Raw genomic sequence first — 17,700 nt, forward strand, 5'->3', positions numbered from 1 at the left:
ATTCTTTTGGCTTAATAGATACAGAAATGTGACATCTACCACTCTTCCAATCGAGATAAAGGAGTTTAAGATTCCAGTAGGTAAAAGAGTAATTTTAAGTGATGGCTGGGATCCAAAGGTGATTTATGTGATGTGTGTGAATCTGCTGCTGGTGATAGTGATTAAGTACTTGTTATATGCACTGTATTGGGAGAAGATGGTATCTAAGTCCTGTTTTGTTATTAAGCGTAGATCAAAGAGAAGGAAGCATAGCTCTAACTCTACCCCAGAGACTTCTAGTGACGAGGAGAATGGAGAATCTGTATCAGTTAAAGATAAAGCTAAAAAGGCTATCAGAAAGGCTTCTTTGAACGGTGCTGTTGGTGATTCTGGCAATCAGACAGCACCAGCGGCAACTCCTAACATGGCAGCTTCCACATCCTCGGCGGCCATTAGAGAGGCAAAGCCATTTCCTCCTTCTTCAGCAGGACCGGAAGTGTCCTCCACAGCAGCTGGTCCATCTCAAAACCTGTCAGCTTCTGTTAAAGTGGCTGTAAATTCAAATACAGCTCCAATTAAGCAAGTAGCAGTTTTAAATACAAAAAGTGGAAAGCACAAAGCTGATCCAGGAGCTGATGGGGAGAACAGCAAGATACTGCTGCTGGTGAGGGAACTTCTGCTAGAAAAGAGCCTGCTGAGAAGGAAGAGAAGGTTTGTCTTAAAGATCTGCAAGTGGAATTCTTCTGCTTAGTGCAGTCTGCTGCTGCCTGAGTAGAAGAAAAGCTTTGGGACACAGATCTCCCTCTGCTTTCTTCAACTACATGAGCTAAGCTAAGCTAAAATCTCTTCCACCTACAAACCTTTTGTTGCCCCTTTTCTTAGGCCACCATGGCTCCAGCATTGCCTCTTACACACTGAATACCTTCACCAAAAGGTAGCAGAAGGTGTTCCCAACCACCAACACCATCTACATGTTCACCACCACAGTCATCTTCTGCAGTGCTGGGACACTTGCACCCCTGCTCTGCTTTAATTTCAGACCTCATCTGCCAGCTGCAGACCAAGCCTGCAAGTGCAGAAAATCCTGAGAGCTCTGGGTTACTGCAGAGAGGTGACCATCTTCAGTGGCACACAAGCTCTCTTGCTGTGTGAAGCCCAGGCACAGGGCTTCAACACAATCTTCTCATCTTTTATTCATCCTTCCAAAAAAACCCATGTTCATGAACAGTAGTAAAACAGATGTTGTGTCTGAGCTCCACAGGGTGCTCCTCAGAACCACTGATTTAACATCCATTCAAAGCAGGTTCACCACTCCTCCCATGCAGCCAGACAGAACCTGGTCTCCAAAGAGCACACTAGAAAATGCAGAGCAGTAGCTTCTGAGCCTCACTGGTTATCAGGACACGCTCAGAAACACTCCTGGGCTGATGGTTTGAATGCCAGAAGCTGGGGGTTCACTCCAGGCCTGCTACACACCACAGCAAGGACACGAGTCCATCTTACTTGGAGGTTATTCACCCACAGATCCTTCCTGGTTGCTTTTGAGTCTGAAACTAGAATAATTTTCTCAGTAATCCTTAAAGGAACATTTCTGCTCCCTTCTGACCATCTCAGACCTTACAAAGCCAGTACTGACCCTAACCCACAACTTGTTCTTGGCATGTGCCACCTGCAAGGGCAAGCAGTTCCCACCAGTGTTCTGCAGACACTTCCAAGCTTCAGAAGTGCTCATGTGGAGGGGCCAGCAAAGACCTTATTTTGGAGTCTCAGTTACAGAGTCCTCCTGTATGGACAGAAAGGGGAATATGTGATTTAACACAACCAGGACAGCACCCACAGATGTCTCTTGCAGACTAAAAGGACCTGCTTCTACCCATGCAGTGGAAGATATTTCATAGCCATCAGCCCTGTCCCTCTCACTGCTGCAGAGCTGGATTTGTCTGCTTCTACAGTGCAGCTGCTGACGCAGGCAACATCAAGTCTCCTGCTCTCCCAGACAAGCCTTTGAGAGCCCTGTGCTCTTAGAAGAGGCACCACCAAGGACCAAGCTCCTCACTTTTACATGACCAGGACCTACCTCACCAGGTTCTCCTGGTGTAAGATGTGTGTGGCTGGAACCAAGCCTGCAGGCAATAAATACATCAATGACTTTGTGGAGGTGGAAGAGACCTTTTTAATAAACAGGATTCAAATAAAATAATAAAAAAACATCCCTCTGAACTGCCACTGTGAGAAGAGTTCAGGTAACTAGCACAGGAGATGCCGCTGTATGTGCACGATGGAGGGCGAAGGGGAGAGAAGAAGCTGTCACCAACTTGACGAGCTGCCTCAGTACAATGGCAGAAACCAGCTCAGCAACACCCTCCAGGTAAAATATTGGTGCATCCATGAGAAACAACTCAAATCAAAACAAAAAGCAGTCCCTAGGTTGGAACGCGCTGCGTGAGAGTGAGCAGCGCAGGGGCCAGGGCCATGGTGGCAGCAGCCGGCAGGGCAGAGCGAGATCTGCCAGGACCGCTGGGGCCGGGTACGGCCATGCCCAAGGGACTCCATCCTTCCCAGGGCAGTGTGCGTATGTGCTGCAGGGGTGCTGGTGGCAGGGAGGTCAGGCTAGGAAGGAGGTGATGGCGCAGGGCAGCAGCAGGGGCGAAGGGCAGTGCCAGCTCCCCTGGCACCTAGTGCAAGTAGTCATCCACCCTGGCGAAGGAGCAGGACCCCAGCCCCACATGAGCCATCAGCCGCAAGCACTCCGAGGCCTGGCCCAGGGCAAGCATCAGCGGGGGCTGCTTTGGCAGGTTCTGAGATTCTGTGGGGGCAAAAAACAGAAACTTGTTTAGAAGAGGTGCCCTAGCTGTGCACTGGCTCACCTGTGCTCAACTCCCTCTCCATCCCTCCTGGGCAGCAAGCCCAGGCAGAAGCTGTTGGCTCCTGAGTTATCCGTGGCTCTGCCACCACTGCTCCTCCACACACACACATCACCAGCTACAACACACCCCATGGGGGACTGCAGGTGGACAAGCACATCCAGGCACCATCTTTCACATTCTCCTGGAGCCAGTCCTCAGCAACTTGTCCACGCACCTCAATCTCTGGATAAACAGTGGCCTGAACTGAGCCACCCCATTGGACACCTGCCCATCCTGACTGTCAGAGGAAGGGACTCTCCTTCCCACACCATTTTCATTTCTGTTCTTGTACTCAGCCAGAACAGGAGCCCTCAGGGTTTGTCCATCAAGCTGTACCTTCTCTGCATCTCCTCTGGTGTGCCCAGTGTGAGGTGTCCAGACCCAGTGGGCATGGTGAGCTGTACTGTGCATGGGAGTCAGGCACGGGTTTCCAAAACAGAGAAGCTGCCCAGTGCACAGTGTTTGCCCAGCTGTGGATAGACTGAGCTAACCCCAGCTGAGAAATGTCCTGGGAAGTCACCAGGGCAATGACACAGCATGTGCAGGGTCTGCCCAGAATTAACTCAATCCCTTTCTTGCAGGCTGGTGGCAGGTCATGATCTCATTGTCCCTTTACCCATTTCTCCACCATGGGATTTTCAGTAGCTGAAGATGCCAGGAGGGTCAACAAGGACATGGTAAGTCGTTGATCACAAGTACAAGACTCCCCTCAGGGAAACCCCACTACATTTGCTACGCCGGGCTCATGATAAGAGAGCAGACAACAAACTATTGAGCGGAGGAACATTCTTGTCTAGGGAGCAGGGAAGAGCAGGTATAAACATTCAGCTCTGAGTATACAGAGGTGGCAAGAGACTGCACATACCTGGATCCAACCATCACCCATCCCACTGACACAAAGAGCAAAGCACATCAGAAAAAGGGGAGCTGTCTTGCTAGCTGAAGAAAACCAACCTATAACCAGACCTCTGCACATAGTGGGGTCCTCAGCACAGGAAGGTAAAGATCAGCAGGGTTTGACCATTAATCCAACACTAGAGAGCAGGAAGCCAGGCACCTCTGTCTTGTCAGTCCCCGGGAACAGTGGAAGAGGCAAAGGCTAACCCCCAGAATTCCTAACACGCACAGGCTCAGCCACCACAGGACAGCCCTTGAGAGGAGGGATGTGCAGCAAGCAAAGGCAGACCTTACCCAGAATAGCACTATTAAGAGCAGCACACACGGGTTCCCTCTGGATGGGGTCCAGCTGCTGACCGACAGGGCAATTCCAGGGGTCTGAGTAAGCTAACAAGCTAAAGGCGTCCTGTGAGAGAGAGCAGAAAGGCACAGTCAGGGCAAGGAGGCTGCAGGCGCACAGGCAAACCACTGCCTCCAGCAGCCATCGCCACAGTGACAACTGCCTGAAAGAAATGGCCCTTTCTTCTTGGCAGCAAGGGACCACGCTGGCCTATCAAGGGTGGAATAAATAGGGTGCCCCTCCACCTGCCTGGCAGGGGAAGCTACGTGGGATGGCAGGTAGAGTGTCACCTGGAGAGAAGAAGAGCAAAGGCAGGCAGGAGCTGTGTTTCTTTTCTCCTGCGCCAAGACTTGGGTCTAGATGCTCCACGTTCACAGAGTTTTGACCTCTGATCCCCATGCAGGGCCCCTCTTCCTCACTGGGTGTAGAAGTGGGGACCACCCAGAGCTCTGCAAGAGAACCCCCAACCTGGCCCTGAGAACATCTGTGATGCAGCACAAGGCCCAGGCTTACCTGAAGCATCTTTTTATGCACTGTGTTTTTCCCATACTCTCTGCACAGCTGCTCGCTCAGCATCTGCAGCTCCCGGCCAAACTGGATCATCCTCTCCGTGGCAGCATGGTTCCCTCCACAGAGCTGCCTCTGGGGGCAGCTGTCTTCTAAAGGAAAGGCAGTGGAGAAGTAACAATGGTCTCCTGTTCCCCACCACTACCCAGAGGTGCTTTCCCCTTTCGGAGCACAGAGCTGTTCCCTGCTCTAGAGGTTGATACCAGTGGAAGCATTGGGATCCTTGCACTACAGCAGCCAGGAGTGATTTTTTGACAGTGTCTGTCAGACACAGGAAACCTTGAGCTCTGTTTGTTTAATGGATGAGGACTACCTATAAATCAGAAAGCCATAGAAGCTTGGCACTCTGGCTGTATTACCCTTTCATACATGTGATACAGTATACAGCAGGGAAACCCCTGCCCTAACAACCCTAGACTCAGAAAACCTGTGGTCAGAGATGCCAACAGCACCAACTTGCCAGTATTGGATGGCCACAAGACCCATCAGAACTGGCAGAACCCCCAGTTCCAGAGGCAGGGCAGAGAATTTCCTCCTCTCCCTCCTGGCTGAAGCACCTACAAACAAGATGGCTGTAGCTGACCACACTGTGCTGAGGACATGTCGTGGCTGAGCACCAGACAACCTTCCACAGCTCCCTTCAGCTCCTCAGCTGGCAGAAGCACCAGGACTGCTCTGAGCTGGAATTCATGAACAAACCTTTGCCTCCTTTTGCCTTTCCTACTCTACAACATCTCCGGCACTGCTGTGAGACTACCGAAAGCCAGACCTGGTTTTAGTTTCAGGACAGACAGGTCTTCCCTGCAGAACAGGCATCCTGAGAGCTTCACTCACTGGGGTGGAGAAGCAAACCCAGAGCACAGGCTTGTTCCTCAGCAATCCAATCACTACTTTAACTTTCAATACCATCTTTATTTCTTTACCCCTCTTGCCTCTGAGGCCCTACCCATGCTGGATTCATCTGTCTGCAGGATCTCTTCATGTTTGTAGGTGCCATTCATTATCCTGGTGGATGAATTTTCCAGGACTCCATTGGGGTAATGCTCAGCCTCCATTTCCATCTCACTGTCACTGAGTGAAAAGAGGCAAGAAAGGTCAGATGCTGAAATTAGAAATCACAGAATCACACACAGAATCACCAAAGTTGGAAGAGACCTCAAAGATCACCAAGTCCAACAAAGAGCTCAGATGCCAAATGGTGCCCAGAAATGGCCAGCAGAACAAGAAAGGTGCCAGCTGGACTGCAGGGAGCCAGATGGTCTAATTCAAGGTTAAAAAAAAATAAATTGTTGCAGGCTTCTGAAGGCAACTCCTGAAACTTCTGAAGGTGCCTGCCATAGCTACAGGTGCAGGGTGCTTCTCAGTTGCCCTTTAGGAAGCAGGCATCTCTGGGTCAGCGAGCAGCAACCAGATACCAGAGCAACACACTGAAGAGGAGGGAGATTTTGGCTGTGGGAAGCCACCAGCCCTTGAAAAAGTGCCATGCAGAACATAAGGACTCCAGGGTTGAATGTCCAACACAGCGGTCTGAGTGAGACTGTTGATGATTAACTGAGGTGACAAGAAAAACTTGCTGGGACTGGGGCTCTACATTTCAAAAATGAATCATAAATCCAGCACCATCCAACTGGCAAACTGGGGCTGGACCAGTGTTCCTCACTCCATGCCATAGGGCTCTCAAGGGGACATGACAGAGACTACAAATCAGTACTTAAGAGAAAGAACAGCAGCTGCAGTTAGCAAAAAGAGATTCTGCTAATCTCTTTGCTCCAGCAGAGCCTCAGACAGCCCTGCAGCACAGCCCTGGAGAGGGAGTCCAAGGGAAGCTCCCTGCTCAGCCCGGCTCAATATGCTCCACACTCCAGTAAATACAGCAGTATCAACCCCCTCACCCAGCCTGCCCATAGCCTCCAAGAGAAGGAAGCCTTCCCAAAGGTCTGACTTGCGGTCACAAATGGGAAATGAAGTGCTGCTGATCAGGAAGGAACTGGCCAACAGAGAGAGGTAACCCACTCACTCAAGTGAGTGTCTTGATTTGACCTAGAGCAGAACCCCTTCTGCTCTCTCTTCCCAGCTAGGCTCTGCTCACTCAGGCCCTTTCTGCAGCTCAGGGCAGCTTTGCACAGCCAGGGGCTACTCCTAGCAAGGAGAAGCTGATCAGGAGAGTCACTGCCAAGGACTGGGCTGCAGAAAGCCTCTGCCTTGGACTTGCTCCTCTGCAGATAGAGGGCACTTGTGCCACACCTTGGAGGGCAGGAAGGCAGAGGTGGCAGCTGTGGGGAGGAGCAGACAGGACAGGTGACCCTCGAGTGCCCACCAAGGGATTGCAGCCCAGGGATGGCATCTTCAGGAGCAAGCTGAGGGATCCCCAGGGTCAAGACTCTTCTTCTCTGGCTGGTGTCCCAGAAGGACTCTGTGCCTTCTGCCTTCCATCCCCATCCTTATCCCTGTGCTCCTGAATCCAACTCCTGAATGCAGTTCCCATCTGCTGCCGAGTCCAGGCTGGGACTTGCCCAGTGCCTGCCCACAGTACCAGTGGTGCCAATGGTGCCATCCTCATCATCAAGGGTTGGGCTCCATGTTGGTTTGTGTCTCTGTGTCCCTACCCCATGGCATTATTCTTCTCTCTATCCCAGCTGGGTTAGTTGCTTTCCCACCCCATCAGTCTCTCTCCCTTCTTTCCTTTCTCTTCCCTTTGAGAACCAGAGGGGCTCATGGAGAGCCTCTGGCACTCATCTGTTGGCCAGCCCAGCCCTGACCCTATACAGGGGGCAATGCACCAACTCAGAAAACACTTGAGCTGTTGTTTCACCCACTGGCAGTAGGCAAGCTGCTGGGCAGCAGAAATCAACCAGCTGAGGCAACAGTAACAAAACCAAGCCCAAGAGGAGAGCTTCTCTGCTGACCCCACTTCAAGGGGGCAACTTGGTGTCTGAAACCAGAGCATCACAATATCCCCGACAAGATGAGCCTCCAAGCAAGCCAGGGCAAGAGAACTGGGACAGCTTTGTGCCTGTGACCTCTGTTGTCCAGAAGAGCAGCAGAATTGCCACCATCTCACTCTGCTCAGGCATCTGCAAAGGCATTACCTGGTTTCTTGGTTACTCGTACTGCTGTGCTGCTGGGATTTGGTAGAATCTGTAGAATTGGATTCAGAGTAGTTCACAGATGAGGGGGAGGAGGAGGAGGATGATGAAGATGATGAACTCAGTGTTGCGTATTTACTGTGACTCTGTTTGCTTTTTGTGGACATGACTCCATTGCTACAGGTTGGACTATCTGCTCCTGGAAGGCAAGAAGAAAGGGGAAAATGAGAGCAGACTGACAGCAGCACTGCTGTGGAGTCAGTAACTCAGTGAGAGGGCTGTGGGTCTGAAATTATGATTCATCATTCTTGAATCCAGGGAGGTTTAGAGAAAACACAAATGAGTCTGGAGGGAGCCCCACTGCTCACCAGCAACATCTGAGCTTGAGGAAGTCCTGAAAGTGGGCTGCAAATAAGAGATTTGCAGAAACAGCTCACACCAGTATGGAAATCACTGTTGAAATATGAAGCATGGATGGCTTGAAAAGACGTTTGCAAGCTCTCTGTCCAGCACCACTACAAAAGACCAGGTGAAAACCAGGCCAGAAGGAGAACTCACTGCAAGCAGACCTTGCCCAGTCTTCCACAGCCTGTCTTACACAAGGGATATGCTTGAGTCACACAACACTCAGCAAACAATTGCACCAAACTCACAAGCTAACCTTCCAAGTTTAGGGGAAGACATCAGTGAGAGTCAGGCTTGGATCTAATCTGCTCACCCACAAAAGCACTCATTCAGCTGTGGCACTCACTGACACAGGGCACTGACCTTTGGTCATCACCACAAGTTTGATATGGATTCATATTTAATACCAAATTTAATACCCAAAATGACTGCAAATCATTAGGGACTTAAATCATACTGTGGGAAAAGCTCAGTGTGGGCTTCCCTTCCTTGGGAACCAACAATGACCTTGGCTGGATGATGTGATCTGGCATGGTTGCTCAGACTTGTCAACTGATCTCTCAATGAGATTTATAGCCAGGGGATCTCAGTGACAGCAACAGATCACTGCACATCTCAGTCACAGTGATGGTGCATGCCCAACAGTCCTGCTTTAGCCTCCAAGCATGTCCTTGTGAGATCTTCACTGTGGGGAACACAAGGCCTGACAAAGACGACTGTGGGAGGTGATGTCACATGTATGGAGACAGGCACAGCACAGAATCCAGACAGAGTGAGGGTTGGAAGGGACCTCTGGAGCTCACCCAGTCCTACCCCCTGCTCCAGCAGGGCACCCACAGCAGCTTGCCCAGGAGCACAATGGCCAGGGGTTGTTGGAAGCTCTCCACACAATGAGACTCCACAACCTCTCTGGGCAGCCTGCCCCAGGCCTCCATCACCTTCACACCAAACAAGTTTCTGCTCCTGCTCAGGTGAGCACCCACTGGACTCCCCCTAGTCCATGGCTCTCTCCACATCTGCAGCTGCCTGCTGCAGGGCTCATTTGAACATCCAGGCTGCAAACAGGCACAGCCAAGAGCTTTCATGGACTGACGGCCTCCCTTGGTCCAGTCAGAGCCACGTGCTCAGTGTTTCTCACAACACAACACAGGAAAACAAATATACTGGCTAGGAAAAGTGAGTGACAGCTTGGAGCTGCTCAAGTAACTGTCTTCCTTTCTCTTAAACATTTGCCTGTCCCCAACTGATCAAGCAGCAGCAGGAATACCAACAGAAAACACACTGAGATAGCTGTGAGCAGCTCAGTGAAGCAGCTCAGGCCCTTTTGAGATTCTCTGAAGGTCACACCTGCTGGCCCCTTCCATCTTCAAAGCTGCAGTCAAGAATTACTCAGTGCTGGGGGCCCTGCTTTATCATGGCCTTTCCATTTCAAGTCCTAAGTGTAATTTCCCAACCTGCAAAGAGTTGATGCTCCAGAGATGGGGTTCGCAGGTACAGAACTGTTCCCTTCTCACATGTTTAGAGTTTACAAGGTGCAGTCCACAGGGGATGGAGAAGCTCTCATGCAAGGCACCTTTTGGCCAGAACAGTGCATCTTCTGCTGCACTAGAAGACCACCTTCAAAGGCCATATTTTTTTCAGAATAAAACCTGCTCTGCTGGGAATTGTTTGTGAAAAATAGCTAAAGCAAACTCAATTCTGCAACAGCAGAGAGACACCCCAGGATCACCCTAAAGTGATCCTCCTGTGTTCAGGAGGCCAAGACCACCAGCATCCTGGCCTGGATCAGCAATTAGTGTGGCCAGCAGGAGCAGGGCAGGGATTGTCCTCTTGTTCTCAGCAGTGGTGAGACCTCACCTTGAGTACTGGGGTCAGTTTTGGACCCCTCACTCCAAGAAGGACACTGAGGTGCCAGAGCAGGTCCAGAGAAGGGCAACAAAGATGAGGAAGGGTCTGAAGAACAGGGCTGGGGAGGAGCAGCTGAGGAACCTGGGGGTGTTCAGCCTGGTGAAGAGGCTTAGGGGAGACCTCATTGCTTTCCACAGGCTGAGAGACCTGGCTGAGGAACCTGGAGATGAGGCCAAGGTGAGACTTCATTGCTCTCTACAACTTCCTGAAAGGAGGCTTGAGCCAGGTAGGGGTTGGTCCTTTCTCCCAAGGAACAAGTGACAGAATGAAAGGAAATGGCTTCAAGTTGCCCCAGGGAAGGTCTAAGGTTGGACATCAGAAGAAACTTCTTCACTGAAAGGTTTCTCGAACACGGGAACAGGCTGCCCAGGGAGGAGGTTGAATTCCATCCCTGCAAGTATATGGATGACACAGAGATGTGGTGCTAAGGGCCGTGGCAGGGTTAGAGAATGGCTGGACTGGATGAGCTAAAAGCACTGTTCCAAGCCAGACAAGTCTCTGACTTTGTGATGCCATAACAAAGCAGAGAACGTAGCAGGCAGTGTGGTACAAAGCCAGGCCCCGCCTCTGCCCAGCAGGCAGGCTGCACACTTACCTGCACCATGAACGTGGGAGTTGCTTGATCCATGCCTAGGGCTTAAGCTGGGGGACCCAGGGTAACTGTCCTGGGATCTGGGGCTGCGGGCACTGAAGCAACGAACTTCACTGTCTGTGCCATTCACCATCTCCACGAATTGCCGGCACCTGGGTCAGGGGAGGCAAGAGGGAGAAAAGGAGGCATGACAGTCACGGTGTTCTACACCCAGGGGGCCTGAGCTGCTGTGTGGAGAGGTCCTGGAAACTACAGAGGAGTTACAAAACCACAGCTCATCCTCCTGGTACCTATCAGAGTGCATGCTCTGCTGATGCTGTGGGAGGAAGGAATTCAGAAACTGCAACTAGGGTGCCAAGGAATGTTGAGACGTTCCCAAAAAACAAGTTTATTTCCACTGTGCTACCAGGGAACTAACTTGGGGTGGGTTATTTCAGGGAGAAGACCCTAAGTCTGCCAATATGATAGTACTCCCTCTGTCCCATCAACCTGGAAATACTGGTGGCCAATGGCACATAGAGAAGGGTAGTAAAGACAGTCCCCACAGTGACAGTGAGGACAGCCCCTCAGCTAGCTGCACTGGGAACTGTCCTTCTCTCAGGAGGCTGTACAGCTGGGAGAACTGGGATACAAAAGCTTTTTCCCCTTGGTTTCTACCTCAGACACCTTTTTCTATACACCTGCCTCTCTAGGACCCTCTGCAGCAACTGCCACAGACTCTTGGCAGTGCCAGATCTCCACCAGACACACCAAGGCCACCTGTGAGGGAGATTCTGGAAGGCAGCAGAGCTAAAATTTCACCCAGCTCTGCCTGACCTCATGAGGCAAAGCTATAAGGGGGCTGAGCAGCAACTAAAGGGCTGTGTCTGCATTGCTATGAGCACTGTCCCAAGCACTGAGCCTGTCCCCTTTGCTCCTAAAGGGATCTCAGGGGTTTGAATGCAGACCAAGGTGTCCAGCCAGGCTGGATGGCTCAATAGCCTCTTTCTCCTCCAGCTGCACATGTCAGCATTAGGGAGGATAAAGCTGTTCATACTTACTTTAACATGAAGAGCAGGTTGGGGTTATGTTCTAGGAGACCAGGATAGAGCTGCTGGGTGGCTTCTATAGCCTCTCCCACTCTTCCTGCCAATACTAGCTTCTGTATTCCTGAAAGCAAAAAGAGACCTACTGACACACAGCCCTGGCCGAAGAGAACAGCCACAGCGTTGTCTCGCATCCATCACATAGCTTACCACCACCACCTTGCACACAGGCCAGGGAGAACTGAGGACCACAATGCTGTTTATTATGAATTAGGGTGAAGAAAAGCCTGCAAACATGAGGGGAAGTCTCTTAGGAGCTCAAAAACACCAAAAGTAGAAAGGTCTGAAGGATGAAGTGGGTGTGCCAGGGTGGGGTGCAGCAGTGGAAAAGAAAGCAGGATGGGACAGCTGAATGGGAGCAAGGAGGCTGTTGAGGAAATGACAACTGCAGAGGGGAAATCCCTAGGTCAGCCACACATTGCATCCTCTGGCTGGTTCACACTTAGAAGCTGGGCATCAGATAAGCAGAGTCAAAAGGCCTGGGGGATTCAAACATAGATTAAACTACTTTGAGGCAGAAGCAATCATACCAGAAGCTGGCTTTCTGTGAGTGCCACCTCAATGTATTCCCAGAGAAGTAACCTGAGCTGCAGTGCAGATGTGGCAGCAGTCAGCCACCTCCAAAAACAAGCTAGAAACAGCGCAAGGTGGGGTGTAATTTTAGGTACAAAGCAGAAGCTATCATCCTGGGTGTTCATGTACCACACAGGTTCCTTCAGCGGGTCATAAGATAGAAGTGCAAGAGACTTGGGATCTGGTCCCAGAACACCCAGAGAAGCTGCTGACCTACACAGGTTCACATTTGATTTTTCTTCTCAGTGTACTCACACTAGCCACTAAATGCACTTGAACCCAGGAACACCTTGCTCCTCCCTTCTTGCTTCTCCAGGGCTCCTCACCAGAGAGAAGCTTCAGAATCACCGGTGGGTGCTTTGCAAGCAGGGGCTCAGGTAACAACAGCCTGTGACTTTCATGAGTCAAAGAATAGAACCACAGAGCTGTTGAGTTTGGAAGAGACCCTGGTGTGGTGGTTTGAGCCTTAACTGGGAGTTAAGAGCTCAGATGGGGGCAAGGCTGAGAATCTTTCCCCTGTTCCCCCCTCCTCCCTCCCAGCAGAGAGGGGAAAAAAAGGAAAGGGAAGGAGCAAATCCACCAAGCAATAATTAGGAGTCGGCTTGGAAGTAGAGAAGTAAAGAGCTGTCTTTAAACAAAACACATTTTAAAAAAAAAATATATATATCAATAACAGGTAAGGTTCACAAGGGCAAGGAACAAGGATGGATGGGAGTGGGACAAAGAGGAAGAATACAAACCCAGTCTCTCTCTGAAGAGGCACAGAAGCAGCAGGGAGAAGGATCAGGCCCAACCACATGGCAGAGGAGCAGAAGGGCAGCCACAGTAGCTCTGATCCAGGAGAGGCAGGAGCCAAAAGCAGGCCTAATGACTGCAATGCCCTGCTTTTTATACTCTAGCTGGGCAGGGAGGGGGGAGTGGAACAGACTCAGTTTCCCAGGGGGAAAACGCCCTGCAGGGAGGGCAAAGCACCTGCAAGCCCTGCCCCCTGCTTTGTTTCTTTTCAGAATGGGCATTAACCACCACACCTGGAGATCACCAAGCCCAACCACTCCCCCAGAGCTCACACTGCCACCACTGCTGCTGAGCCAGCACCACTGAGCCATCTCCTTCAGCACCACATCCAGGCAGCTTTCAAACCCCTCCAGGAATGAGGACTGCACCACCTCCCTGGGCAGCCTGGGACAGTGCCTGAAACTTTTGCTGGGGAAACATTTTTCCGGATGTCCAACCTGAACCTCTCCTGATACAACCTACAATAATAGAATCACAGAATGGGTTGGGTTGGAAAATCCCTTTAAAATCATCCAGTCCAACCAGCAACCCGACCCCACCATGGCTACCAAACCATGACCCCAGGTGCCATGGCCACATGGTTCTGTAACACCTCAAGGGATGGGGACTCCAGCACCTCCCTGGGCAGTCTGTGCCAATCCTTGACCACTCTTGCAGCAAAGAAATTGTTCCTAATCTCCAACCTGAACCTTGCCTGATGAAGCTTGAGCTGTCAGCTGTGGCATGAAGAGGTGGGAGCCAAGGTGAGCCACTGCAGACTGTGACCGGGGATGGCCAATGAGGATCACTGGGCTGGGCTCCCAGCTGCTCAGGACAGCAGGTCTAGGGCTGGGATTATCCCCTTCTGCCTGTCACTGCTGAGGCCACACCTCAAACACTGGGTTTAATTTTGGGCACTTCACCACAAGAAGGAGGTGGAGCAGGTCCAGAGAAGGGCAATGAAGCTGGGGAAGGTCTTTGAACACAAATCTGCTGAGGAACAGCTGAGAGACCTGGGGTTGTTTAGACTTTAGAAGACGAGGCTGAGGAGACAGCTCATCACCCTCTACAAGTCCCTGAAAGGAGATTGGAGTGAGGTGGGGGTTGGTCTCTTCTCATGTGCAACAGGTGACAGGAAACAGCCTCAAGATAAGACACTGAAGTGCTGGACAGGTCCAGAGAAGGGCAACAAAGCTGGTGAGGGTTCTGGAGAACAGGACTGGGGAGAAGCAGCTGAGGGAGCTGAGGGTGTTTAGTGTGGAGAAGAGGAGGCTGAGGGGAGACCTCATTGCTCCCCACAGCTCCCTGAGAGGAGGCTGGAGCCAGGTGGTCTCTTCTCCCTAGTTGCAGGTGATAGAAGGAGAGGAAATGACCTGAAATTGGGCCAGGGGAGGCTTAGGTTGGAGATTAGGAAAGAGTGGCAAGGGATTGGCACAGGCTGCCCAGGGAGGTGGTGGGAGTCCCCATCCCTGGAGGTGCTCCAGAAACATGTGGCCAAGGCACCTGGGGCCATGGTTTGGTGGCCATGGTGGTGCTGGGCTGCTGGTTGGAGTCGATGATCTTAAAGGTCTTCTCCAACCCAAACAGTTCTGTGATTTTATGCACTTTACCAATGAAACCCACACCAGTAAGAACACTGGCTGGGGTCAGGCATCATGCATGATCTGGAGAGCACAAAGTCCATCAGCACCAACCATCAGTGACTTTGGGTATTAAGAGTCCCCAGCTGAACTGGAACGCTGGCTAAGCACAGGAGTGTATGGAGAGCAAGCTGCAAACTGGAACCATACTCCTAGGATGCAGCAGTCACAGGGGCAGCAGCTCACACAGGGAAGGGACATGCACAGAGTGGGATGCAGCCTGCACTCAGCAGCCAGGAGAAGGCAGAAACAGACCAATGTTCTGGGCTCTGCACGCTGAGCCTGGGCACAGAAAAGCTGAAAAAAGCCCTGAAAGTACAGCAGGAGAGAGCTGAAAGCTTCATTGTGCAAAGCACTCAGAGCACTCACAGTCCAGTGACTGAGAGGTGTGGTAGGTTGAGAGAGGGCTTAGCTCTCTCTCCTCCACAGAGTAAGAAACCACAGCTAACCCAGTCGGAGGAGCAAAGCTATATATTTACAAGCATATATGGAAAGCAGGTTATATATAACACAATATATACAGGTATTTACAATATATACACAGAAATATACTGCAAAGAGAAATAACACAACAAAAATCCCTCCCCCAGGAGGGATCCCCTCCCTGTAACCCCCTCTCTCCCCCCCTACCTCCCTTTTTCCCCAAAAAGGGGTTAGAGAGAGAGAAAGGCAAGTTATCAAGGAAAAGAGTTGTTAGTAAGCTTCAAAAGCCCATGCAGGATTAGTGTTTGCTTATCTGAAGGCCAACTCCAGCAGTTCGTGAAGAAGCAGGCAGGGAGAACAGGCTGAAACCCAAACTCCCCAAACTCCCAAACCAAACTGAACTGAGAGAAAAAAATTCCAACTGCTTTACAATTTAAAGTTGCATTTTATCCATCCACCAATGAAATTAATTTAGAATATCAGAATGTTTTTGTTCTAGCACCGAAAACATTTAGCCAGAGTGTCCCAGCACTGTTTGTCTTAAAGGCACAGCCTCAAACGATCACAAGAGGGCAGACCCTGTGGGGGAAACAGCAGCAGCAGAACAGACATAGGACACAAATCCTTCACCTAGCATGAACTGAAGACTCTGGCTGGGGAGTTGCAGAACCCTCAGTGTGCAAAAGCAGCTACCTGAAGAGGAAGTGTGCAAATGCACTGGAATGGTTTGTAAGTCTGGGAGCTGTTGTAAAAAATCCATGGATGTGTCTGTGACCAGGACTGATGGGACTGTCCCTGCTGCAATGGACTGCACTGAGGAACTTAAATCTGAAGGGATTTTGATACACACTGACCTCAGTTCAGGCGAGGTCATCAACTCAGAGGCTGGTTTGGATTGGAAACGACCTTGTAAGGCCACTCAATCCAACCCCTTCAGCCAGCAGGGACATCACAGACTAGAAGTAAGCAGGGAGGTAAAGACAGACCTCTTCTGTCTCTAGGGAAGGCCAGTAAAGGTAACAGCAGCTGCTGTAAAAAGGATTAAGAAGCAGGTCCACAGAGAAAGACCTTGGAGTGCTGGTGGACAGCAAGTTCTGCACAGGACAGCAATGTGCCCTTGCGGCCAAGAGAGTCAATGGCGTCCCGGGGTGCAGCAAGAGAAGTGTGGCCAGCAGGGCTAGGGAGGTTCTTCTTCCCCTCTGCTCACAGTATCACAGTATCTGCAGCCAGAGCACATTGCTCACAGCCACAACCAACCTGACCTGCAGTGGTGCCAGCCCTGGGGCAGCTCCCACCTCTCTGGGCAGCCTGGGCCAGACTCTCCCCACCCTCAGCATCAAACATTTCTCCTTCTCTCCACTCTTAATCTCCCTCTTTCAGGTCAAACCATCCCCCCTCGGTCACCTCATCTCTTCCAGGATTCAATAATTAATTTTCACCAAGTCTGAGGAAAATTAACCAAACTGAGCAGAAAAGGTAGCACAGGCACCACTGCCAGGCATGCAGGTCACTTTTCAAAGCAGACAGGTAAGGAAAGAATAGGGTAGGACAGCAAAGGGTGGAGAGGACACAGTGATGATGGGAAAAGCTCTCCCAGCAGCAGTCCCCAGGCTTTGCGGACCCACAGGCATCAGCACCAAGACAGGAGTGTGATGTGGACAGCTTTGTGCTGTGGTGGAATAACTTCTCTACTTGCACAGCACCTCTGCAGAGTCCTGAAGGTAGCGCACTGGGGTGCAGTGGCCACCCAAGGCACTTACTTTGTCTGTTCTTTATTGAGGTCTGTTCTTCCTGGATTGTGGTGTCTGTGACTCTGGCAAAGGCAGTTGCTGTTGAGCAGTACCCATGATGGACCAAGTATGATGAAACCATACTAGAAAAGAAGAAAACACTGACAGATGAAGAGGTATTGGTGAACAGGGGAATCTCACTGGAGAACAGGAAGCAGGAATTGCCATTTCAGTGACCAAATCATACGGTCAGCACTTAGGGCCATGGTTTAGTGGCCAAGGTAGTCTTAGGTTGATGGTTGGACTTGATGATCTTAGAGGTCCTTTCCAACCCAAATGATTCCATCATTTATAACCAGGCTCCTCCTTCTGGGTTCAGTGTAAATCTCTAAGACAGGCACCTGGTCCTCAGCAAACAGGAGGGAGGTTCTGAATTCACTCCATGGTGGGGCAAGGAAAAGGAAAATTCAGACTCCCAGTGCAGACAGGGCATGCATTTATTTATTTAATGGCTGCTGTCCAGGAGGGATGTTGGAGGAGCTCACTACTGCTCCAGCCAATGAAACCCTACACAGCCATAAAATCTGAACCTCAGAGAGGCTCATGGCCTTCAAGCAGATCACACAAAAAACAGGGTTCCAGTCCTGACATTCTTCCACCATCCATTTTGCCAGCAGTCATACTTTTGGTAGCTGAATCTCCTTATGACTTTGAACTGTTCACAGCACTCTGACCTGCTGCTTTGAAGGGAGCAGACCACCAGCACTCATTTTACAAACATTCACACATTCTAAA

The 17,700-nt window shown here is 50.9% G+C and overlaps 1 protein-coding gene across 2 annotated transcripts in view; it reads right to left on the reverse strand.

The window, feature by feature from the left end:
- Positions 1 to 2,115: 2,115 nt before the first annotated feature.
- The window catches only part of RANBP10 (RAN binding protein 10), an 82,997-nt gene continuing 67,412 nt past the window's right edge, over positions 2,116 to 17,700 (reverse strand). The window contains exons 7-14 of one of the 2 annotated variants that reach the window (XM_054169913.1): positions 16,936 to 17,048; positions 11,721 to 11,829; positions 10,684 to 10,832; positions 7,779 to 7,974; positions 5,636 to 5,760; positions 4,636 to 4,778; positions 4,077 to 4,188; positions 2,116 to 2,785 (exon numbers count right to left, since the gene is read on the reverse strand). In XM_054169913.1, coding sequence (XP_054025888.1) covers positions 2,655 to 2,785; positions 4,077 to 4,188; positions 4,636 to 4,778; positions 5,636 to 5,760; positions 7,779 to 7,974; positions 10,684 to 10,832; positions 11,721 to 11,829; positions 16,936 to 17,048 — 1,078 coding nt within the window. In that variant the 3' untranslated portion in view covers positions 2,116 to 2,654. Of the gene's footprint in view, positions 2,786 to 4,076; positions 4,189 to 4,635; positions 4,782 to 5,635; positions 5,761 to 7,778; positions 7,975 to 10,683; positions 10,833 to 11,720; positions 11,830 to 16,935; positions 17,049 to 17,700 lie in introns of both variants that reach the window. The other variant, XM_054169911.1, reaches the window with a different exon arrangement.

Source organism: Dryobates pubescens, chromosome 19 (genome assembly GCF_014839835.1).
Source record: "Dryobates pubescens isolate bDryPub1 chromosome 19, bDryPub1.pri, whole genome shotgun sequence".
NCBI classification, from domain to species: domain Eukaryota; kingdom Metazoa; phylum Chordata; class Aves; order Piciformes; family Picidae; genus Dryobates; species Dryobates pubescens.